The sequence below is a fragment of the Stenella coeruleoalba genome (genome assembly GCF_951394435.1).
Source record: "Stenella coeruleoalba genome assembly, chromosome: 20".
Lineage (NCBI taxonomy): Eukaryota > Metazoa > Chordata > Mammalia > Artiodactyla > Delphinidae > Stenella > Stenella coeruleoalba.
Window position 1 is genome coordinate 18,530,344 of NC_137166.1, and position 26,142 is coordinate 18,556,485.

The 26,142-nt window shown below is 39.0% G+C and overlaps 1 protein-coding gene across 1 annotated transcript in view; it reads right to left on the minus strand.

Moving 5' to 3' along the window:
* NFATC3 (nuclear factor of activated T cells 3) overlaps positions 1 to 26,142 on the minus strand; it is a 134,741-nt gene that overhangs the window by 13,264 nt on the left and 95,335 nt on the right. The window contains 4 exon segments of the mRNA XM_079906388.1: positions 1,000 to 1,036; positions 1,039 to 1,103; positions 17,826 to 18,827; positions 25,905 to 26,031. Of these exon segments, the coding sequence (XP_079762514.1) occupies positions 1,000 to 1,036; positions 1,039 to 1,103; positions 17,826 to 18,827; positions 25,905 to 26,031 (1,231 nt within the window).

Sequence of the window (26,142 nt, forward strand, 5' to 3'; positions counted from 1 at the left end):
GGGGTAAACACTGGAAGAAATAAGCTTTAATTTTGGTTCAGCCGTGATGTGACTAGGGCAATTTAATCTTTTTTCAACTGATCTTCTCAACTATGATACAAGGAAATTCATTTAAATCCTTCTATAACTCTCCTGAGAGTTTTATAGATATGTAGAAATTTAGTGGCCAATGATGTGAGACCAGGGTAGGCTGGCCCAGCTTCTGGGAGAAGCCAGGGTTTTGGTGCCTTATCAGGAAGCTTTAGTATCCTAAATATAAAGATTTGGGTAGTAGACATGATTTCTAAGTCCCCTTCTAAATCCAAATTCATTAAAATGAAATTCAAATGGCATTTTGAGAACTACAATCTGTATGTTTATAATTTCTACCACAGACTTTCTCAAGTGGCTTTGAGAGTCTTTGAAGAAAGAAGCTGTGTGAGGGAGAGGGAGTGCTATGGTTGCTTGCTGAGGCACAGAGGCCTGAGGCCCAGCCCCCTCCTCACAAGCACTGACTCCTTCCAAATGGAGCCCCAGATGAACTACCAGCGCGCAAACATGGGCCTAAAGGACAGGCTCAAGGGTAAACGATCCAGGTTGCCTCTGGCAAATGGCTAACATTTCCTGCTTTATTTCCATTCCATACTGCCTCACATCAAAACTTAGAGCACCTGACCAGAAATGAGTAGGCTTACACACCTTATCAGCAACCAAATTTACTCCGCATCCAAGCCACAGAATTCATATAGACAGGACTCCCTCTGCTTTGGTTCAATAAATCCAATCAACACTTGACTTTTATTCAATCCCAGACTAAAATTATAAGTGTGAGAGCCTGAGTGTAGTTAAATTTAAAAAGCACTCTTACAGTCAAAGTTTAGTTCCAGAGATAATGAGTGGGCCCCTACCAAGAAGATGCCCATGTATACCCCCTCCTCTGCAGCACATGCAAATCTGGCCACTGCATGCAAATATCAGACTTGGGCAGAAAAACAGTGACACATTTCAATCAACACTCACCCTCTAGATTCTCCAGAAAGGAGGTGGACATGAGAGCTCACTGTGGTTAGGCCATTTCTCTGCTGAACCTGATGGCTGGTGTTCCAAGTCAGACATAAACTGGTCTGTGTCAAAGAAGACAACATCACTACTGAATGGAACAAACCAGAGGGTAACAATCTACTACATGCCCAGCTTGTTTTTTTCTATAATTAAGAGGAATTTAGTTGTCCTTTATCTGTCAATCACTGCATAAAATGGCTCCCCGCATTTTATTAGATAATATAAATATTGAAGTCCAGAGAGTTTAGGTAACACTGATTTATTTTCTAAATTTAAAAGGGCAGTTATTTTAAAAAGTTACAATGGTGGTTTTCAGTGATTTTAAAGGACAGATTTAGTTTTAAATAAACTAGTTTTTATTAGATTAGATCTATCAGTGGTTCCCAAATACATGTCTGTGGCTACATCACAGTTATCTGGGCACTTAATAAAAAAAATAAACTCCTAGGCTCTACTTCAGAGCACAGAATCAAAATGTCTAAGGGTACGAGCCCAGAACACTATACGCATAGGTAAATTTGTGGGTCATGGAGGAATATTTTTTAAACTGAAGTTCACATCCATTAGCAGGCTATGAAATCAATTCAGCAAGCTGAAATCAGTATTTAAAAAAATAAATAGAACAAAATAGAAGATAAGCTACATTTTTTAAAATAAAGGTTAAGGATTGGCTTGTGAGCCTTTCATGTTAGGTGTGTATGTTTTTTGTGTTTGTTTGTTATGTAATAGATCATGCTATAAAACTTACTTCTTATTGTTAGAAGCTGTCAAAAATGTTGAAAGTCACTGTACTCAAGAAGAGTCACTATTACCAGTTTTGTGATAATCGCTGACACACACAGATGCCCAGTTAAAGAGTCCAAAATACAATGAGGCAAAACCTCCTCCTGTGACCTATAAGGAATTATTTTTGGCCTTTGCTGTACGAATTCAAATAAAAGGACCTAACCTTTTATTAGATTCTAGAAGAATGATTATTTTATCTTGTAAGAGAAGAAACTGTAGTCTCTGTGAACTAATTAATACCCTCCTCTTAGGCAGATAAAAGAGGGAAAACAGGGCTTCCCTGGTGGCGCAGTGGTTGAGAGTCCGCCTGCCGATGCAGGGGACACAGGTTTGTGCCCCGGTCTGGGAGGATCCCACATGCGGCGGAGCGCCTGGGCCCGTGAGCCATGGCCACTGAGCCTGCGCATCCGGAGCCTGTGCCCCGCAATGGGAGAGGCCACAACAGTGAGAGGCCTGCGTACCGCAAAAAAAAAAAAAAAAAGAGGGAAAACAGAGGAGGAGCCAATCTGTTCAAAATGCAGCCTCACTAAAGGGGTCAAAACAAAACACAAAAACCAGAAATCCTTTGTGAATAGGCAAAATTTTTCTGCCTTAAGCTTCTTTATTACTAAATTTGAGATCACTCACCTAGCTTTCAGGGGTGACTTAAGGATTACAGTGTGTATGAAGTATTTTAAAGACTCCAGATATATTGTCAAAAGTCTGCCTTCTGAGGATTCCCAATCTTCACAACTGAGTCCTTCAAAACAGATTCTAAAGTGTAGAACATGTGAGTCCATGTAAATCAGCACATAAATTAGAAGAAAGAAGTCCAGGCCAACAGATGCTGGGGGCTTTTGTGAGTTGTGTGATACAGTGGTAGTTTCAGATTGTGCTTATGGAAACTTGCAGTCCTCGAGACATTTTTCTAGTTCCTTGAAACACTGTTGACAGCTCCAAAAAATACCTGATTTCTCTTCCTATCACAAAAACTTTCACCAGACATTTAAAGAATTAACACTAACCCTTAAACTCTTCCAAAAGATTACAGAGAAGGGAACATTTCCTCTCTCATTCTAGGGCCAGCATTACCCTGATATCAAGGCCAGACAAAGACACTACAAGAAAAGAAAACTACAGAACATCTCCTGTGAATATAGATGCAAAAATCCTTAACAAAAGTACTAGCAAACTGAGTTCAGCAGCATACTAAAACGGTTATACATCATGACCAAGTGAGATTTATTCCCAGAATGCAAGAATAGTCCAACATACGAAAAATCAATGAATGTAATATAGTATACATTACTAGAATGAAGGGAAAAAAACACATATGATCATCTCAATTAATTCAGAAGTATTTGACAAATTTCAATACTCTTTCAAGATAAAAACACCCAATAAACTAGGAATAGAAAGAAATTTCCTTAACACGTTAAAGACCATATATGAAAAACCCACAGATAACATCATACTCAGTGGTTAAAGACTGAAAGCTTTCCCTCTAAGAGCAAGAACATGACAAGGATGTTCACTTTTGCCACTTCTATTCAACACAGTACTGGAAGTTCCAGCCAGAGAGATTAGGCTACAGAAATAAAAGAAAGAGGTAAAATGACCTCTGTTCACAAATGACATGATCCAATACATAGAAAGCTCTGAAGAATCAATATACAAAAAAATGTTAGCACTAATAAATTACAGGATATAAAATCAACACACAAAATTTAGTTGTATTCTATACACTTTTAACGAACAATCTAAAAAGGAAATTTATAAATCAAGTCCATTTACAATACCATTAAAAAGAACAAAATACTTAAAAATTAACCAAGGAGGTGTAAGATTCGTATACTGAAAGCTACACGTTGCTGAAGGAAACAGAAGATCTAAATAAATGGGAAAACATCCCATGTTCAAGACTTCATATTGTTAAGATGATAATACTACCCAAAGCAATGTAGAGATTCAATGCAATCCCTATCAAAATCCCAATAGCGTTTTTGCAGAAACAGAAAAACCCATCCTGAAATTCATATGCAATCTCCAAGGACCCTGAAAAGCCAAAACAGTCTTGAAAAAGAACAAAGATGGAAGACACACTTCCTGATTTCACAACTTACTACAAAGCTACAGTAATCAAAACAGTGTGATACAGGCATAAGGACAGACATACAGACCAAAGGAATAAAATAGCCCAGAAAATGCTCACTTCAGCAGCACATATACTAAAACTGGAATGGTACAGAGAAGATTAGCATGGCCCCTGTGCAAGTATGACACACAAATTCATGAAGCATTCCGTATTTTTAAAGAATCTAAAAAGAGTGGATATATGTATAACTGATTCACTCTTCTGTACAGCAGAAACTAACACAACACCGTGAATCAACTATACTCCAATAAAAATTTAAAAGAGGGCTTCCCTGGTGGCGCAGTGGTTGAGAGTCCTCCTGCTGATGCAGGGGACACGGGTTCGTGCCCCAGTCCGGGAGGATCCCACATGCCGCGGAGTGGCTGGGCCCGTGGGCCATGGCCGCTGGGCCTGCGCATCCAGAGCCTGTGCTCTGCAACGGGAGAGGCCGCGACAGTGAGAGGCCCGCGTACCGCAAAAAAAAAAAAAAAAAAAAAAAAATTTAAAAGAAAAATAACCCAGAAACAAACCATGACAATATACAGTCAATTCATTTTCACTTTCAAGCAAGGGTTCTATTGGACATGCAAAAAAAGAATGGAAGCTGGACTCATCCTCCATACCATATACAAAGTTAACTCAAAATGGATCAAAGACCTAAACATAAGAGCTAAAATTATAAAACTCTTAGAAGAAGAAAACATAGGGCAAGTCTTCATGACCTTAAATTGGGCAACAATTTCTTAAGTATGACACTAAAAGCACAGGCAACAAAAGAAAAAATTGATAAACTGGACTTCATCAAAATTAAAAACATCAAAGGATCCTATCAAGAGAGTGAAAAGACAATCCATAGAATGGGAGAAAATATATGCAAATAACTTATTTGATAAGGATTTAATATTCAAAAAATATAAAGAACTCCTACATCTCAACCAGAAAACCAAACTCAACCAAAAAAATGGGCAAAATATTTGACTAGACATTTCTCCAGAAAAAATAAACAAATGACCAATAAGCTCATGAAAAGATACCCAAAATCATTAGTCATTAGGGAAATGCAAAATAAAACCACAATGACACCACTTTACACCTATTTAGGATGGCTTTTTTTTTTTTAAATAAACGTAAGTGTTGGCAAGGATGTGGAGACACCGGAACCCTCATGCACTGTAAATGTAAAATGGTGCAGCCACTGTGGGAAAAATATTAGTTTGGCAGTTCCTCAAAAAGCTGAAAAAAGAATTCCATTTGGTCCAGCAATTCCACTCCTAGAATACCCAACAGAACTGAAAATAGAGACTCAGATACCTATACTCCAATATTCAAAGCATCACTATTCAAAACAGCCAAACGGTGAAAACAAACCAAATGTCCTTCAACAGATGAATGGACAAACAAAATATGGCATATACATACAATGGAATATTATTCAGCCATAAAAAGGAATGAAATTCTGATCTATGCTTACAACATGGCTGAACCTTGGAAACATCATGCTAAGTGAAATAAGCCAGACACAAAAGGGCAAATGTTGTATTCCACTTATATGAGGTATCTTGAGTAGGGAAAGTTATGGAAATGGAAAGCAGAATAAAGGTTACCACGGGCTGGGTTGTAGGGAGAGAATGGGGAGTTATTGCTTAATGTGTATAGAGTTGCTGTTTAGGGTGATGAAAAAGTGCTTGAAATACACAGTGGTGATGGCTACACACTACTGTGAGTGTACTTAATGTCACTGAACCATACACTTAAAATGGTTAAAATGGTAAATTTTATGTTATGTATATTCTACCGAATTTTAAAAATTTCAAAAACAAACTGTGTGGGACTTCCCTGGTGGTCCAGTGGGTAAGGCTCCACACTCCCAATGCAGTGTGCCTAGGATCAATCCCTGGTTGGGGAACTAGATCCTGCATGCCTGCCGCAACTAAGAGCCCGCATGCTGCAACTAAGAGTCCATATGCCACAACTAAAGAAGTCCACATGTTGCAACTAAGCATCCACATGCCACAACTAAAAGATCTCGTGTGCCGCAACTAACACCTGGCACGGCATAAATAAATAAATAAAATAAGTATTAAGAAAAAAAACTGTGCGTTTTCTCATAGGAGAACATTGTATGAAATGACTGAATGAGGTTTTCACAGATCGAACCATTGACTCAAAGCAACACCTGGGGCTTCCCTGGTGGCGCAGTGGTTGGGAGTCTGCCTGCCGATGCAGGGGACACGGTTTCGTGCCCTGGTCCGGGAAGATCCCACATGCTGCAGAGCGGCTGGGCCCGTGAGCCATGGCCGCTGAGCCTGCGCGTCCGGAGCCTGTGCTCCGCAACGGGAGAGGCCACAGCAGTGAGAGGCCCGCGTACCGCAAAAAAAAAAAAAAAAAAAAAAAAAAAAAAGCAACACCTGGAGGACTTCTGTAAATCCCTCTTAAAATTTATAAATCTGGGATATGGAATCTGTTCCTTTTTAAAAATTTTTTATTTATTATTTATTTATTTAGGCTGCGCTGGGCCTTAGTTGTGTCATGCAGACACTTAGTTGCAGCATGCATGCAGGATCTAGTTCCCCGATCAGGGATTGAACCCGAGCCCCCTGCATTGGGAGCATGGAGTTTTACCCACTGGACAACTAGGGAAGTCCCAGAATCTGTTCCTTTTATTAAAAAGTTTTGAAAAATTAAATATTTATAAATTATGAAATATGTCTGTGGGAAGATGAGCAAAATTTCCCCACTCGTCCAAGCTGCCTCTTGACCAAGTTGCTTACTTTAGCCACCTTATCGATATATAGGCTTTTCTGGTTTATACAAACAGACAATGATCTGGTGGGTATTAGAAAAGAAAGGCTTTGGAATCGTAGTGTCGTCACTTACTAGATTGGTGACCTAAGGGAAGTTGTTTAACCCTTGTAAATCTGTTTATTTGCTTGTGAATTTGTTTACTTATTTATTCAAAGTCTCCTGAAATATAAGTGTAGGCACTCTGCAACATTTTATAGAAATACAATTATTATTACCTAAATTGATAAAGGCAGGACAATTAAATTATCACTTAATGACCTCATCTAGTCTGGTGGCTTTAACTACCTCCTGCATGCCAACAACCCTCAAATTTATATCTTCAGTCTATAACTCACTTCCAAACTCTAGACTTCAGCCAACTGACTACTTTATATCTCTACTTGAATGTTCAACAGATACCATAAACAAAACACATCCAAAATTGAACACCAGATCTTTCTCCAAAACCTGCTCCATCCAGAGCCTTCCCCATCTTACCTGACAGCAACGCCATCTTTTCAGTTGCTCAGGCAAAACCCCATTGGTGTCATCTTTAACTTCTTTCTCTCACATCTCACATGGAATCTGTCAGGAAATGCTACTGGCTCTACCTTTAAAATACATCAAAAATCAGTCCATCTCTTAGTCCAAACCATCATTTCTGGCCTGGATTACTATAATAGCAACTTAACTGGTCTCCCTGTTTCTGCCCTTGCCTCTCTACCCAGCAGCCAGAGTGACCCTGTTAAAACCTATATCAGGGGCTTCCCTGATAGCGCAGTGGTTAAGAATCAGCCTGCCTCGCAGTGGTTAAGAATCCGCCTGCCAATGCAGGGAACATGGGTTCAAACCCTGATCTGGGAAGATCCTACATGCTGCGGAGCAATTGAGCCCATGCGCCACAACTACTGAGCCTGCACTCTAGAGCCCTCGTTGCACAACTACTGAGCCCACATGCCACAACTACTGAAGCCCATGCACCTAGAGCCCATGCTCCACAACAAGAGAAGCCACCACAATGAGAAGCCCGCGCACCGCAACGAAGAGTAGCCCCTACTCGATGCAACTAAAGAAAGCCTGCGTGCAGCAACGAAAACCTAATGTAGCCCAAAAAAACAACAGTAATTCTTAAAAAAAAAAGAATCCACCTGACAGTGCAGGGGACATGGGTTTGAGCCCTGGTCCGGGGAGATCCCACATGCCATGGAGCAACTAAGCCCGTGTGCCACAACTACTGAAGCCCATGTGCCTAGAGCCTGTGCTCTACAAGAGACGCCACCACAATGAGAAGCCCATGCACCGCAATGAAGAGTAGCCACTCCTCGCCACAACTAGAGAAGGCCCGCGCCCGCAATGAAGACCCAACAAAGCCAAAAATAAATAAATTAAAAAAAAAAACAAACCTGTATCAGATCATGATGACTCATCTGTTCAAAACTCTACAACAAAGGCCTACAAGACCCTATGTAAGAGTTCTTAAAAGTGTGATCAAGGACATGTGGGGTTCCCTGAGGACTTTTAAGGGAGTCTTCGAGGTCAAAATTCTTCTTATAATAATACCAAATTTTTTTGCCTTTTTCATTATCATTCTCTCCTGAGTTTACAGTGGAGTTTTCCACTCGGAAACAAATTGTATGTGATGACTTCATTGCTGTGATGGGTGATGGAAAGTGTCTGTGTATTCTTTTTTTTTTTGGTACGCGGGCCTCTCACTGTTGTGGCCCCTCCCATTGCGGAGCACAGGCTCCGGACGCGCAGGCTCAGCGACCATGGCTCACGGGCCCAGCCGCTCCGCAGCATGTGGGATCTTCCCAGACCGGGGCACGAACCCGCGTCCCCTGCATCGGCAGGCGTACTCTCAACCACTGCACCACCAGGGAAGCCCATGTCTGTGTATTCTTGTTTTCAAAAGTTCTCAGTTTTAACTTCTAATACAAATAAAAACTGATACATACAAACCACCTAAATAAAAGTTCTTGGGGATCCTCAAAAATTTTTAAGATTATAAAAAGAGAAAGTCTCTTCAGCAAGTGGTGCTGGGAAAGTTGGACAACTGCATGTAAATCAATGAAGTTGATTTACACACCCTCACACCATGTACAAAAATAAACTCAAAATGGCTTAAAGACTTAAACATGAGACATGACACCATAAAACTCCTAGAAGAGAGCATAGGAAAAACATTCTCTGACATAATACCAATGTTTTCTTAGGTCAGTCTCACAAGGCAATAGAAATAAAAACAAAAATAAACAAATGGGACTTAATCAAACTTACAAGCTTTTGCACAGCTGAGGAAACCATTAAAAAAAAAAACAACGAAAAGACAACCTACGGAATGGGAGAAAACATTTGCAAATGATATGACAGACAAGGGCTTAATTTCCAAAACATATAAACAGCTCATACAACTCAACAACAAAAAACCAAACAACCCAATCAAAAAATGGGCAGGGGCCTCCCTGGTGGCGCAGTGGTTGAGAGTCCACCTGCCGATGCAGGGGACATGGGTTTGTGCCGTGCCCCGGTCCGGGAAGATCCCACATGCCGCGGAGCGGCTGGGCCCGTGAGCCATGGCCGCTGAGCCTGCGCGTCCGGAGCCTGTGCTCCGCAGCGGGAGAGGCCACAACAGTGAGAGGCCCGCGTACCACAAAAAAAAAAAGGGCAGAAAACACATGGGCATGCTAACAGATGCTCAACATCACTAATTATTGGAGAGATGCAAATCAAAACTACAATGAGGTACCACCTCACACTGGTCAGAATGGCCCTCATTAAAAAGTCTACAAATAAATGCTGGAGAGGGTATGGAGAAAAGGGAACTACACTGTTGGTGGGAATGTAAGTTGGTACAGCCACTATGGAAAACAGTATGAAGATTCCTCAGAAAACTAAAAATAGAATTACCATATGATCCAGCAATCCCACTCCTGGGAATATACCCAGACAAAACTATAATTCAAAAAGATACGTGCACCCCTATGTTCATAGCAGCACTGTTCACAATAGCCAAAACATGGAAATAACCTAAATGTCCACTGACAGATGAATGGATAAAGAAGATGTGGTACATATATACAATGGAATACAACTCAGACATAAAAAAGAATGAAATAATGCCATTTGCAGCAACATGGGTGCAACTAGAGAGTATCATACTAAATGAAGTAAGTCAGACAGAGAAAGAGAAATATCACATGATATCACTTACATGTGGAATATAAAATATGGCACAAATGAACTTATCCACAAAACAGAAACTGACTCACAGACATAGAAAACAGACTTGTGGTTGCCAAGGGGGGCGGGGGGAAGGAGAGGGATGGACTGGGAGTTTGGGTTTGGTAGATGCAAACTATTATGTTTAGAATGGATAAACAACAAGGTCCTAATGTATAGCACAAGGAACTATATTCAATATCCTGTGATAAACCATAATGGAAAAGCATATAAAAAAGAATGTTTATGTGTGTATAACTGAGTCACTTTGCTGTACAGCAGAGATTTGCACAACACTGTAAATCAACTATACTTCAATTAAAAAGAAAAAAAAAAGGAGTCCTGAGACCAAAAAGTTTGAGAACTGTTGCCCTACACGTTTGGCTCCCCATTACCTCCTTGACCACATCTCCTACTACTTTCCCTCTAGATACCTCATATTCCAGCCACACTGGCCTCGTTGCCATTCCTCAATAAGCCAGACATGCTCTTACCTTAGGGTCTTTCCTCTGCTTGTCCCTTTGGCCTAGAATACTCTTCCCCCAGGTATCTACATTGGTAATTTCCTCATCTTCAAGGTTTTTTCGTCTCATCTTCAAGTTTTTGATCAAATGTTACCTCATCAATGAGGTTTATTTACTGTATTTAAAATTGTACAGACTTCCCTGGTGGCACAGCAGTTAAGAATCTGCCTGCCAATGCAGGGGACACAGGTTCAATCTCTGCTCCAGGAAGATCCCACACACCGCAGAGCAGCTAAGCCCGTGTGCCACAACTACTGAGCCTGTGTGCCACAACTACTGAAGCTCACGAGCCTAGAGCTCGTGCTCTGCAACAAGAGAAGCCACTGCAATGAGAAGCCCGCGCACCACAACGAAGAGTATCCCCTTCTCGCCCCAACTAGAGGAAGCCCTCACGCAGCAACAAAGACCCAACACAGCCAAAAAAATAAATAAATAAAAAATAAGTAAATAAAATATTTTTGTCCCTGTGAATGGGTCATTTCCAAAGGAACTCAGAAACAGGATAAGAATTTTAAAACAGAATACATCTTTAGACACTGGCTTTGTATCTTACACTTGACAGACATCAGAAAGTTACTATGTTTATTGTGTTTATAGAAGTGAGATTATATAAAGTAATCAACGATAGTTATTTCAGAAGCCACTAAACACGTGCAAGACAATCTAAATTTCAGACAGACCTGGATTCAAATGCCAGTCCCAGTGTCTGTGGTCATATAACACTGTGCTTAAACTCTCTCAGCCACATCTCTGAAAATAAGGTTAATAATTCACTTTTTACAGATTGTTGGGAAGAACTAATGAGCTACTAGCAAAGTGCCTACCACAGTGTTCAAAAAAAAAGTTTTATTATCAAGAAACAGTAACCATAATTCATTATTATTATTTTTAGATTGTAAAACATTTATCACAGATACATCCAGGTTTCAAAGATGTTAACATGTCTGAAATAAAAAGTGCCCAATAGAATCAATGAAATACATACTATAAATAGTGTTGGGGCAACCAGTGAAGTATTTAAAAACTAAATTTAGATCCCACCCTCAATACCTTACAACTCAGTGTCTTATACTCCAATAAAGTCTAGGTTAAATAAAAAATTTAAATATTAACAGTAAGATCATTCAAGTCCTAGAGGAAAATATAAGTGGGAACTTTGTATAACATTGGGGTGAGATAAGCCTTTCTAAACAAGATTCCCAAAGCACAGATCAAAAAGAAATGCTGTGGAGCAACTGAGGCCGTGCGCCACAACTACTGCGCCTGCGCTCTAGAGCCCATGAGCCACAACTACTGAGCCCATGTGCCACAACTACTGAAGCCCATGTGCCTACAGCCCGTGCTCCACAACAAGAGAAGCCACCACAATGAGAAGCCCGCGCACCACAACGAAGAGTAGCTCCCACTCACTGCAACTAGAGAAAAGCCCTCGCGCAGCAATGAAGACCCAATGCAGCCAAAAATAAAAACAAACAAACAAACAGAAATCAAAAAGAAAAGATATATTAGGTTGGACCACCTAAATATTTTACATTTCTATAGACCAAAACACTATTTTAAAAACTGGTAAACAAACGAACTGGCAAAATATATATGCAATACATGTGAGACAGAAAATTAATTCATTAATTATTTTTAAATACACTTTTTGAAGTGAATTTATTTTGAAGACTTCTGATATGCTGTGATATGCTGGCTATTTACTGGTAACCTCTCTTGGATTTTTCCCAGTTTATGTATAAATTTTAGTGTCAAGTTGATTCAAGGAAAAAATTTTGTTCATATACAATATAACTAATTTGTGCCATGTAAGATAACACAGACACACCTGACATGAGAAATAAAAGGTCTTCTCAAATGCTTGCTCTTGCTTCACTGGGTCTAAAAATTAAATTTTCTTATTATATGTCCAAGAGTGGTTGTGTCTAAGGTCCTGAATCCCCATCATGATCCATTCTGCATAAGCCATGATCCAAAGCCTACATGGGTATTATTTGTGGGACTTTTTGCCTCTGGAATTATCCATCATAAATATGTTTGAGGCTGGATGGTACATGTATGCCTCCCAGAAGAGTATTCATGAGTTACCCAGAGTCCTAGTTGAAAGAGAAAGTTCAGTATTATCTACCTCCCTTCACTACTGAGCCCCTAAGTGATTCAACACCTCATTTGGGACCCAGTCTCATCATTGGCTATGCATGGCTTTCTTTTGTTTTATTTATTTAAATACAATAAACACCATTAAAGGAGTATCCAACAGGTGGGCTAGCACACTGACAATAATATTTACCCTTCTGCTCCTCCATACCAGTCTCCTGATTTTCCCATCCAAGTTAATCACCTGAATCTTGTATTTATCATTTCCTTGCAACTGGAAAGCAGGTTCATCTGCTTGTCACCTATATAGAACTGCAGCAGCAGAGGTCACGTCTAGAGTCCCTGTTTACAGTCAAATTAGCAATTGCCCTACATTCAGGATCAGCATGTTACTGCACAGAGCCTGCAAGTGGCAGTGTCAGTTTTCACCACAGCAGCAGGTCAGGCTATATTTAACATGTACCCTCTTCTCTGCTGAAGAGCTGTAGCTACGGTTCTGTTAGTCTGTGAAAGAAGGAGGACAAGGGGGAATTGAGGGACTCTAATGGAAAGTTCTTACTGGATTCAGCTCAATCACAAATTAAATGGGCCTGTATTTAAAAGTCTAAGACAGTCTAGTTTAACAATACTATAATCTTAATTAAAATGCTCAAAACACAGCTGTGACAATTTCTATATTTTTGTACTGTTTTAATGTATATCACTTGGTCCAAATCTGGGACATACACACCATAATGCACAGAAGTGTTTAGGAAAAATTACAGCTCCAGGCACACAAACTTTAACATCTGAGTAAACACTCATTGATAATTTTACAGAGTAGCACATGCTTTCCAAGCAGGGGCAATGGTACACTTAGGTAGCAAAGAAAAATGAAAGTAGCAAAAGAATTTTGAACAATACTCTAATTGGTTGAGTAAGTATATATTACAGCCTTCCAAGGGGACTGCTTGAAAGAGAACATCAATTGGTAAAGGTCAGTATTCTGCTGCTGCTACTACCCCAAGGAATAATCCCCCTGAGGAGGAAGTCGCATTACTCTGAAAACGAGAAATGCTTCTGGGACTCTTCTGAGTTTGGAAGACTGACATGAGGGGTCAAAATCACCTCAATGAAACTGAACAAGGATTCAGTTTCTGAACAAACTAAACTGCAAAGTTTAGTCCTGGGTTCCAAAAACATATGTAAAAATCCACAGGGGAGAGGTGGGGGGTGGGGATACAGAATGGATGTGATTTAGTTATGACTAATGACTAGCACTTATGACTCACTAAATTAACAACAAGATGGAGCTAAGAAAATCCCCTGAGCTAACACCAAACTGATAAAGTCAGTCTTCCGAACAAGGAAGGTGACGGTCCCAATCCACTTTGAGCTGGCTAGAGTGTTCCCTTCTGGATACGCCCTGCGAAAAGGAACTAAACACCAGGGTTCAAACAGAAGGGAACTACCATGTTAGTGAGGCTGAGGGAAGGATGAAATTGCTGGAGTGTTTTTAAGACTTGGGAAAGAGATCAAGATTTCACAGATGTGAAGGATTATTACAGAACAATGATTAGATTTGTTCTGCATTATTCCAGAGGCATCAGAGCCCACATAAAACAAGGGCAGCTGGAACTTAAAAGGCCCTGAGATGTTCCAAAGAATCTGGAGATGAAGAGACCAACAGGAATATTATATCACTAGGGATACCAGAGTATGAATTCCAGTGTGAAAGACGAGGATGGAGCAGAGAGCCTTTAAAACTTCATCTATACTGAGAATCTAGAATTTTAAGATTGCCCTGGCCCCTCTCACAAACCAAGGCTCTGCTAAGAAAACAGCACTTTCTTTCATCTATTCTGCTTGCTCTACATCCACAGTCTCAAACCACAGACTGATGAAAAACATGATTGCAGATACTGAAAAAGCTCTTAGAGTACTGAATTAGGAACCAGGAGACTTGGGTTTTAGTCTTTACTCTGCTATTAAATCAGTGTTACCCTGGATGAATACCTTAAGCTATGTAAAACTCAGATTCTTTATCTATAAAATGGGGGAGCTGTATTACAGTATTTTTAGTTCTACAAGTCTTGAATTTCTGAGCTGAGGTGCACTAATATCTTCTCTATTAAATGTCACTGAATTTATAATAAAAAATTAAGGTGTTAATGTCCGTATTTCTAAAAGTAACAGTCAAGTAATACCTGAATGATTCTTGACAGACTCCATCTTAATTAAAAATTTCAAAAATAAAAAGGATATTTTATTTGTCTTAATCTTTAATTTGATAAAAAAGGGGTAAATAAATATAAAACAAATAGGATTAATGAAAGTTATTAGGATTAGATGATAAGTATATTTAACTAGTATAACACAAATTTAAAGAAATTACTTGTGTCCTCTAGTTGCGGAGTAGAAATTACTTTGTACTTAATGCTTAGCACAATATAGAAAAGGTAAAATTAAACCTGAGCTCAAGCTAACTGCAAAGTTCACTTTAAGTATTTCTAATCCTTTTTGGCGTGTTTTATGGCTTACTTTTAAAGCTTATCAGAAAGGGGCCATTCAAGTACTACAGAGTTCCAAGTACTGGGGAGTTCAAGGCCTATGAAATATGTTATTATTGTTTTTTTAAAGAATTTATATTAAAACTCTGCAGAACTGTAGGATTTTCTAAGCCTCTAGTTTACCTTCAAAGGCAAATCCCCAAAAAAAGGGCAAATCCAAATAACATAATCAATGAGTCAGTTGGCAAACATCAAAAATGCATTTGATATTTGACAGCATCAAAATGTAAATTGCAAAAATTATACATCCAATAATCTGAGGTGCTCAGGAGTGTATTTTAGTTCTCCCACCCCCTCTTTAATTACTGCTAGCACCACTGAGCTTCTTTTTTTTTTTAAGCTTTTTTGTGGCTGCACCGCACAGCATGCAGGATCCTAGTTCCCCGACCAGGGATTAAATCCACGCCCCCTGCATTGGAAGCGCAGAGTCTTAACCACTGGACCACCAGGGAAGTGCCACCACTGAGCTTCTATCAAGTCTCCTGATAGGTGGCAATAAGGGAATTCATTAGCCAGTCCTTGTCCTCTGTGGGGAACTTTGCTTAATTGTGAATGGAACAAAAATGAAATTGCTTTTATATTTGCCCTCATAGACCTCATTTTTCCAGATTCTCTGTTTCTGCAACATATCTTCACATATTCAAAAGAATCTTGACACATTCGAAAGATGAAATAAATAAAAATTCCATAAAGCCTTTCTTTCCAATTTGCTGTTCCCCCCAAAATCACTCAATCTGTGGTAAATTAGAAAGAGCAGGTTCCAGCTTTGGTCTCTTTTTAGAAAAACAGTCTTCATTTGGAAAGAAAATGAGCTGGAATACCCAGCAGCTATGAGACCTGCTTAATAAATCTTGTGTTCTCAGTGGCATCACTGAAGTGGTAGGTTATCACACTCCAGGTCTCACCCTTTGTTTCAGGGATTAAAATTCTAAACACAAACCTTGAAAGCAATACAAGTGTGGCAGATCAGATGCTGTTGTGAACATATATTCGTGCAGTGAAATTCTGCACATGCATTCCTAGAGAATGTTCCACTATTCTCTAGGAATTAAAAAAGCTTGGGGGATCCCCTTTAGTGCTGTGTTCTAACCACCACGGCCTGCTGTTGCTGGGGGGCAGCTGTAGTACTGCAAGAAAAAGACTAGACTGAAAAGACCTGCCTCCAGTCTCAGCTCTGCTACTTACCAGTTATGTGATCTTCAGAAAGTCTGATTCTCTAAATATAGCTATCTAGAGAATCAGTAAGAGTTAAATTAGATAACAATGCTATGCAAATTGTGGGTTTTGCTTGTTTACAGCTATACCTTCTGTCTATACACAAATGACCTGGCATATCCCCTTGTGGCTTTGAAAGCCGTCCTCCACTATGCCATCTGCCCTCCAGCCACAGAAAATCATGCTTTCCCAGACATAGCTCTATGTTTCTGCTTCTGTTGTCTGGTTTTCCCTTTGATTCTCATTTACTGATACTACACTTGTTCTTAGCCAAAAGGATAAGAAGTGATTGATCCTTATTTACTGAAAAATATATTCATCCTCCAAGACTGGCTTAAAAGTCATCTCCTCAAGGAAGCCTCTCTGAATCCTTCTAATAGAATCTTTCACATCTCTTTGCTGATCTCCCAATGTGCTTCTTTTATATCTTGGTTGTAAGTGACTAAGACCTACTGCATCATTGTATCCTCATATACTCATCTGACAGTAAAGCCCTGGTGCCAGGTCGGGGCTAGGGTGGGGGCTCCCACATTTTATCATTTTATATACCTTCCTTTTCCCTTATGTTTGGAATTTAAAACCAGCTTTGCAACTAAGTAGTAAATAGTCTCTCCAGATGTATAAAGGAGATGGCTGACCTAGAGTTACTTTTCTACAGATTAATACAGAATCAGAGAGAGAATTAAAATTCTGTGTCCATGTTTCAAATTTTTCATATTGTACAACACTTACACAGGTAGCTTTCACTGAATTCCTATTTCGACAAAATTTCACTACCATATAAATGACAAAGCCAAGAATAAACTCTAAAATTATTACCTGAAAATCCTACCTTGGGGGAATTTTCAATTATTAAAATAATTAATTTCCAGAGTTTGCTGTCCAATTTATGATTTCATAAAAACAGAGGTCTACATACCAACTTGCTACATTTACATAAATAGCTTCTTTTTATCATGGTGCCAACAGCTGTACCAGCAGCAGCAAACCAGTCCGGTCTTGTACCATCACCACTATCTGACTCAGCAAGCTGGCAGGGCCACAGAGAAGCAGGTTCTTTACTTGTGTGAGTCTCCTCAAGGACAAGAACTCTATCCTCATACCTTTCTAGTATTCCTAGCATTTAACTCTGTGCCTTGCAAAGGTTTAATGAATTAACACTTATGAATTCCATTCTCTAGACACTGTGACCTCACTGTATGTTCTGAAAGGAAAAATGCTCAATAAAAGCTCACATCTTCAGTTCCATCACAAATAGGTGGTAGGTTATTACTCAAGGTCTCACCCTTCCCAACAGATATAAGTGGTAAAATAGACTTTAAAGCATATATGTTCATGTCTATCTTCCGAGTCATATATCAACATATTTCTAGTAAAAACAACTTATTAAAAAGCCCAACCATATGCCAATAAACAATCCACGGTAACTTTTTCATGACTCTTAAGGGAAGGAAGTTCCTGGATCTTCACTGCTTCAAAGCATAAAGATGAACTTACCATCATCTAAAGTGATGTCCTGAAGACCAATTGTAGAAAAGTTAGGTTCCTGCTCTTCAGGTTCAGGTTTAATGTTCACAGTTGCCTCATCAGGTGGAAATGAAGCTGGATCGCACAAACTGTGACATAATAAGGACGAAGGTGCAGAAAGACCTCCCTGGCCTGTACTTTGTGCTTGAGTTGAGTGCTGTCCAGAATGCATTCTGGTGGCTAGAGACTGTGATGAGGCAGTTCCTGAGCTAGGAGACTGGTAAGGCATAGGCTGTAGCTGAGGAGATGGTGGCCCAGAAAGTGGTGAACTGGCCAAGGGATGAGAGGTTGCTTGGGAAGCTGTTGTAGCAGTCCCTGAATGTGCAGGACCATACGTAATGGGTTGTAACTGAGGGGAAGGCTGACCTGTAACCTGATCGGCCACTGGAGAAGAAAGAGATCTTTGTCCTGTGTTTGAACAACAGTATCCCATTGACTGCAGATGAGGCAAGGTCTGCACAGAATGAGGTGTGTGGGCTAAGAGATGTCCTGTTGAGCCTGAATTTGAAGAATGAAAAGGTATGGATGATGGTGGCTGACAGCCAAGATTTATTAAATTAGGAAGAGCTGCATCCTGCTGAAACAAAACTGGATCAAATTCTTGACTAGAGGCAGCATTAACAGGAAGACAAGTTGGTCCATTGAATACGACATTAGTTTGCATAGGCTGATAGGAAGACCCTACAGGAGGTGTTGGTGCGACTTGAAAAGGCTGGTGCACAACTGAAGAAGGTATCATATGCTGTTCTTTACCAGCACTCTCATCCCTACACTGCAACTGTGGCAGATGGGTTGAGGTTACCATGGATGCATATGTTAGCTGGATGGGACAAACCAAGCTTCTCTGTGCAGACAGTACACTGTCATGTAGGTGTCCTGTATCTGAAGAAGGCCTCTGGGTCTGGACAGGATGAGGCAATGATGGAACTGAAGACAAATCAATCTCTTCTCTGTGTTCTTGCTTCATCAAAACTGAAAAGAAAGTTATTAATGCAAATGTTATTACATAATACATAAAATAATTATGAAAGGCCTTCATTCTAGGCTACACAACTGTAGTGCACACACAAGCCAGGGGTTGAAAACTCAAATGCCTTCAGGGAAGACAGATAATATAAAATATGTGAAACCAGTAAATAGAAGACAACACGGAGTGGTTCTTGCTTCAAAAGTATTCAAGTTAAAAAAAAAGAAAAAAACCAATACTGCATAGATCTCTATGAAGTGATATTGGAAAGATCTCTAAGACACATTGTTAAGTAAAAAAAAAAGTCAATTGCAGAACATGTGTATATGTCACAATTCGCGAAAAATATTGTGTATGTATATATACACAGGCATATACACATGTACACATGTTTTTGCTTATATATGTGTGGATATCTCTGGAAAGATGCACAAGAAACTGATAACTGTTGTGTTTATTGCTGGGAAGGGAAACTAGGTGAATAGGGGATAGGAGCATGAGGAAGATTTACTTTTTACTGTCTAAGTTTTGGGGCCTTTTGAATGTTTTCCACCATGTATATATATTACTTATTTAAAAATAAATAATTTTTTAAAAACCCCAAGATCATTATGAGGTAGGGATTATTATTATCCCTGCCTTATAGATGAGTGAGTATACTGAAGAGGAGATTAAAGACACTAAGATCTCACAGCAGCTAAGTGGTATCATAAGGACTTGAACACAGGTTTTTCTGCCTCCAAAGTCCATGCTTTTATTCACTGCAGTATACTGTATTACCAACGGAAATTCTACTTCACCATTCCACCAAGCAAGCAGAGGTTACAAATACCAATCATCATCCTTTATGACATTAGAAAAGTAGCAGATCCATGAATTAGTTTGAGTCTACTTGATGAAAGGACTGCTTAAAGTAGGAATCAATGCATTTTGCTTATTTTATTTAATATGCATATCAAAACAGAAAAGAGCCGTTAATTTACTGTGCGTCAAAACAACTGATGTCATTGTTTCTCTTGGCAAGCACTTCAGTCCATTTTTCTAAAAATTATCTACTTTAGCCTCATATTGAAGTGCTATAATACATTTAAAAATAATTTTCCTAAATTCACATCTCATTGTTCCTTCCAAGTTTGTACTAAAAATTAATATAATTAAAATTTTCATGATCTTCACAAAATATAAGAAACTCCATTTTATGTCAAAGGAAAATAATGAGACCCAAAACAAGGTCAAATCTCATCTGTCCATTTATTAAACCTTTGCCAAGTACAAGTCTCTTCACATAAGCATGGTCTCAATCTGAGAAAATGAAGGTAAGAATTAAGATAGCCCTGATGGTATATTTTACTGTAGAAGAGGTAATTAATGGAGCAGTTGTTTGGGGTGCATTTGAGTTTTGCACTTTGCTCTGGCTTCCTAGAAGAACAGGATAGGTTCATTATCCATCTGCTTTAGCCTCTAAATCTGGCAACTGGTGAGCCCACCTCTAACAATGAGACAACAACCCTAAGGACTGAGAGAAAGGTATATCACCAATCTTGTTGCTTCTGCCACAATGCTCATGGTCTTGACACAGACCTCCATCCAGTTTCTGATTCTTGCTCAGGTATTTCAAGTATGGTTCACCGTGTCTATTGGCTCCTGACCTCTCTAATGTCTTTTTTTTTTTCGTTTCTTTTTTTTTCCCCCTAATGTCTTGATGCACTTACTTTTCTTCTGACTTTGGCAGCAATAGAACTTTGTCCTTGGACTACTGGATTTTTTTGTCTTCTACTTCAGCTCCTACTCTGGTCTTAAGAAAACTACAGTGAATCCTATATCCAGAGTCATATTTCTACATAAGGAAGGAGAATATCCAAGAAAGCCTACTCTCATCCCTTAATCCTGAATGGAACAGGTAGGGCCCTTGGTTACATAAGTGGTTGGTTATCATGCACTAAAAAGGAGACAGAGGGACTGAAAACTACAGCATAACATCCATCTTTTTTGCATGATCCAATCCTTATTTCTATGTTCCTGACTGACATCTGGGTAGCCAGATTGAGAATTCTGCTCTACTAAATCGAATGCATTTCCATTCTGCCAAATCAAGTATCATTCTTTTTGTCTATAAGAGATTCAGACTCCAACCTGAACAAACCATAAGAAGTCCTCACTGCTGGTCTATGGTAATTTATTCTTGTTTGGAGGGAAATACAGTTAAACAGATCTTATAATACCTACAATGAGATGAGTTTTAGAAACAGAGTAACTCTACCTTTTGTATTATACATGCTAATTCTCAAACTTAGAATGTTGATGAACAGAGGCATCCAGAAAGAAAAAAAAATCAACTGGTCTAGTGGTTTTCAAACCATGAGAAGCCTCACACTCTTCTTGAAGTGGTGGATGTAGAAGAACAGGATGTAAAGAGAAAGAGCTCTGGATTTCCTTTTCCAGTGCAAAGAGAGCACCCAAGCTGGCTTTCATCCTTTTTCATATACTGGCTTTTTGCATAAGATTTTATTTGAAGAATAAACAACCTAAGCAATATGAAAACCACTGCTTTAGTATTATACCCTCATTTTATAGAGGTTAATCAGTAGGTACAGTCTGTGGCAGAGCTGAGATCTGATCTCCTGACTGTAAGGCATGCTTTTTCTCCCAATCAAAACCACCACAATACAAAAGTCAGTTTGTCCAGTCAACTATTTGGAACACAGAATATACCCTTCCACAGGCAAAATATTATACATAAGAGTTTGGCTCTAATGCTGCTCTGAAAAATCCTCATGATGCCAAAAACCAGAGCTCATATGGTACCCCCAAGTACAAATAACTTCTGCTGGGCTTCAGAGGGAGACACATTTCCTCTAGGGTGGGGGTAGAGTCTCCCACATTGGAAGTTCTGAAGCTAGAAGCTGGGCAGAAGTTCAGACAGCACCACTAAGGAAGGGCTGTGTGCTCTATTACCATCTGTGGTAAGGGTAATTTGTGAATCATACACATATGCCGCTAACTGTCTTCATTCTACAAAGTAAATGGATTGTGGGACAAATAATACTAAACACAATCCCTAATTTTAAAAAAAAATTTTTTAAATCAGCCACTTGCAGCTAATGATTATTCCTCCATTGGATATTGATATTGGTCAGATCCCTATTGCTAGGGGGTTGCCAAAAAGGAAACAAATTAACAAATCCTTTAATAAAAAACATGCAACTTACAAATATCTAAAACTTTTATAAAATTTAAAAAGGAATTATTGCCCCAACATAAACAAATGGCTAAAATCTCTAATATAAAGAATTCATAAAATTAAAAAGACAAACACAATAATTCTAAAATAACAAAGGGTCATACAGTAGAATACTAAAAAGCTATCAAAATTCTGTTAAACTCTATCTGCTGATAAGGAAAAATAAAAATGTTCAGGTTACAAAATTAGTATATATAATATAGCATGGTCCCATTTCTATTTTTCTTTTTCTTTTTTTTTTTTTTTTTTTTGCGGTACACAGGCCTCTCACTGTTGTGGCCTCTCCCGTTGCGGAGCACAGGCTCCAGATGCGCAGGCTCAGCGGCCATGGCTCACAGGCCCAGCCACTCCACGGCATGTGGGATCCTCCCGTACTGGGGCACGAACCCGTGTCCCCTGCGTCGGCAGGCGGACTCTCAACCACTGCGCCACCAGGGAAGCCCCCATTTCTATTTTTAAAAGGATGTATCTATATATGGATCAAAAGGATCTAAAAGGAGATAATGACAGTGGAAGAGAATATGGATGTTTTAAAAAAATTTTTCAACTTGTCTTTTAAAAAACTTCAGTTATGCATTTGCCTTTGTAAAAACTTTATTCAAAATTTCACTTCAGAAAAAAAGTGAAAAAAGCCAAATGTTACAGACAAAAGGCAGTAATCAACCAGAATAAGGACTGTCCAAACACTCCTGTGTATCCACTCTTCCTTCATTAGTGTGTGCCACCTGATTTGTATTCTGTCAACCATAAAGCCAGTTATGACAGCTCCAGTCCAATCCAATATCTCCCTGCACTCTGGAGTCCCATTGATTTCCATTCTTACATGTAATGCCCTCTAGGACTCTGCCTTTATATTGTCCTCTCAATTCAAGAGCTGATAATGTAAAGGCATTATATTTGCTCCTTTCTGTTTGCCTATTACCACCACTATGACGGTAGTAATCAACACCTCTAACATGTTGACCCTATTGTTTTTTTACCCCAATTCTAGAAGCTCTCTCCTTTCTTATTCAAGTTAGATTCTATAGTTCCTTATCTCAAAAGAATTTTCTAACATTCTTGGACCCTGTTGTCTTTAGTAACTCTCACCCTGGAAGAGCTCTACTATCCATATTTTACCACCTGCCCTGAAGAATCTGAGTGCTGCTTAAGAAAGTTACATAGCAGAGCTAATTAGTATCCATAAATTAACCAATATCAACATCAAAGGTGCTCTTTGATCATGCCTAGAATCCTATTACATGTCTGTGGTAACTTACTTTTCCCTCTTTAAAACAACTTTTTCAAACTTCTCCACACTGTTAAACTGCCAAATCACCGACATTCCCCTCTCTCTGCTCACAATAGGAGACTTCAGGTCATTCTTTACAGAAACAAAATTGAAGCTATCATATGGAAACTCCCTAAACTCTCCATTACTAAATCTGTAAACCTTCCTAATGTATATCCATCTTGTTCATCTCCTTTACCTTCCCTCTTGTTCCTTCTCCCATTTAAGGTCCATTCCAACTTGCATATTTTAAATCCTATCCTCTCCCAACCTTCCCAGAAACCTGATATTCTTTATCATCACTGATGCTCTCTCCTCTGTATACTCAAAATACTCTAGCTGTCTGAATCACCTTTTTAACCTTCTTGGGCCTCTCCCATATAAATCTCACCCTCCACAGTTAGTAAGTTGAGAAAAGACTAAACTGGTCAATGACATCTTTTAAAGTGACAGAAGAAATATGGGAAAAATTATTTTTGAATTACAAATCTGATCACGTCACCTCTCTATTAAAACTCACTTCTTACAACTCTTTTAATACTCTATGATCCAACCAACCATAAGGACTTTGCATATGCTACTGCCTTTATGTGGAATGTTCTCCCACACTTTATCTAACAATAATTAACAATATAGACTGTACAGCCACACTGCCTGGATTAAAATCTCACCTCTGCCTTTATTAGCTGTGTGATCTCAGTTCACTCACTTGCCAAATGGGAAGGGCAGCACTACCTACCTTATAGGGTTATGGGAGGATAAATGAGTTACTATGTATAAACTGCTGAGAATAGCACCCAGCACACACTAAATGCTTTATATGTTTACTAAATAAATGAATAAACAGATGTAGTCTAGGATACGTTATGAGCTCAGACTCTGGAACCAGACTGCCTATGTATGATGTTTGGCTCTAGGAGACCTTGGGCACATTACTTAGCCACTCAGTCTCCTCATTTGTAAAATAAGACAATAACCTATCCCATAGGTTTGTTTTTTTTGTTTGTTTTTTTGCGGTACGCGGGCCTCTCACTGTTGTGGCCTCTCCCGTTGTGGAGCACAAGCTCCGGATGCGCAGGCTCAGCGGCCATGGCTCACGGGCCCAGCTGCTCTGCGGCATGTGGGATCTTCCCGGACCGGGGCACGAACCCGCGTCCCCTGCATCGGCAGGCGGACTCTCAACCACTGCGCCACCAGGGAAGCCCCGCATAGGTTTATTAAGAGGATTAAATGAATACAGAAAGGTCTTAGAACAGTACTAAAACAGAGTAAATGTTACATAATTATAAACTATTACTATTACTTTCCAGTTCTCAACTCCTCATAGAAGTCTTTTCACAACCAGTTAGCCTAGACAAGGGTCCCTCTGTTATTTTCATCCACAGCACTGTTTCCCTTTCCTTAACATTCCTTATCTCTGTTTCTAATTACAAATTTGTAAGTAATTTATTTATTTAGAGGTTTATTAGCTTCTATTTGTTCCACTAGATTATAAGCTCCATGAGAGAAGCTAAGAGAGGTTTTACCTAACTAGTGTGCACCCTTAAACACTTATTGAATTAATGAGTAAATGAAATGGCTAATCAAAATCTTTTGTTTTCAAAGGTTTATATTCTATTTGAAAATTATCTGAAATATTTTATTACCAAGTAATATATTAACAAGATCAAGTAATAATAATTTTCAGATTCTGGAATATAAGTGGCCTTCAGAGGCTCTAAATGAAATACAGCCAGGCTTTAAAGAATATGATGACAAATGAATGACTAATAACCAATACCCTCTCAAATTCATGTGTTTGTTCTTTTCATTTACTATAAACCATTTAAAAGTTTTTACAACAAGTTTTGAAGAATAAGGTTCACTATGATTTTTTTATCATTATATGTTCTGGTGACAAATGCAGCACCTAACACAGAGAAGACCTCTATAAATGTCTGTTCTCTAAGTATGTAAACATCAGCGTGAATTACTGCATATAATATTCATGTGTCACAATCCAGATCTGGAAAATTACAGCACTAGAACTGCTGCAGAAAAAGGTGTGAAAGCCTCCTTTGTTATGGTGTCTCTATAAAATCAGGAATTCTGCCATCAATGTTATATTCCCACAAAGTCAATATATGCTACAGTTGCTGCTTGCCAAATGAAAATTTAATGAGACATTTTCCGTTTTGATTGGGAATGGTTGAGATGAAGACACTATGAAACAGGCACACTGCCTTTCTGCAGTGCTAAGGGCACTGGAAGGGCACAAGGGAAGTTCACACATATTCATAAACACCTACTATTCCAACAGTGCTGGTGATTTTTGATAACTCCTGAAAAACAGACTTCAAATCTATTGATACAATCTTTTAATTTCCTTATAATAAGTGACTACAAAATAACAATTTCTATCAGATCTAATATTTAAAGTCAATACAAACTTTACAGATTAAGCATGCATTGGGATTTTTATTGATTATAAGGACCCTACCTTTAAACACTCTAATACAGGATTCATTGAATAACTTTTTATTCATTATGAAAGAAAGCTCTATAGTAAACCATCACAACAACTCCTCGTACCTGGTGTGTAAGTAAAACGTTGAGACTGGCTTTTTTTCCTCTTGCCATTGCAAAGATAAAAGTGCACCTGCACTGCAGCTGTAACTGCTGGGTTATGATATGGAGGAACTTCAAGGACAATGTGAGCCTAAGGAGCATGGAAAGCAAGATTGTGTTACACTCAGAACTAAAAATGAAATGCACCTGCTAAACTCAACACGTCTCATGAGTCTTAACTATTCAGGCTCGTTATGCGAAT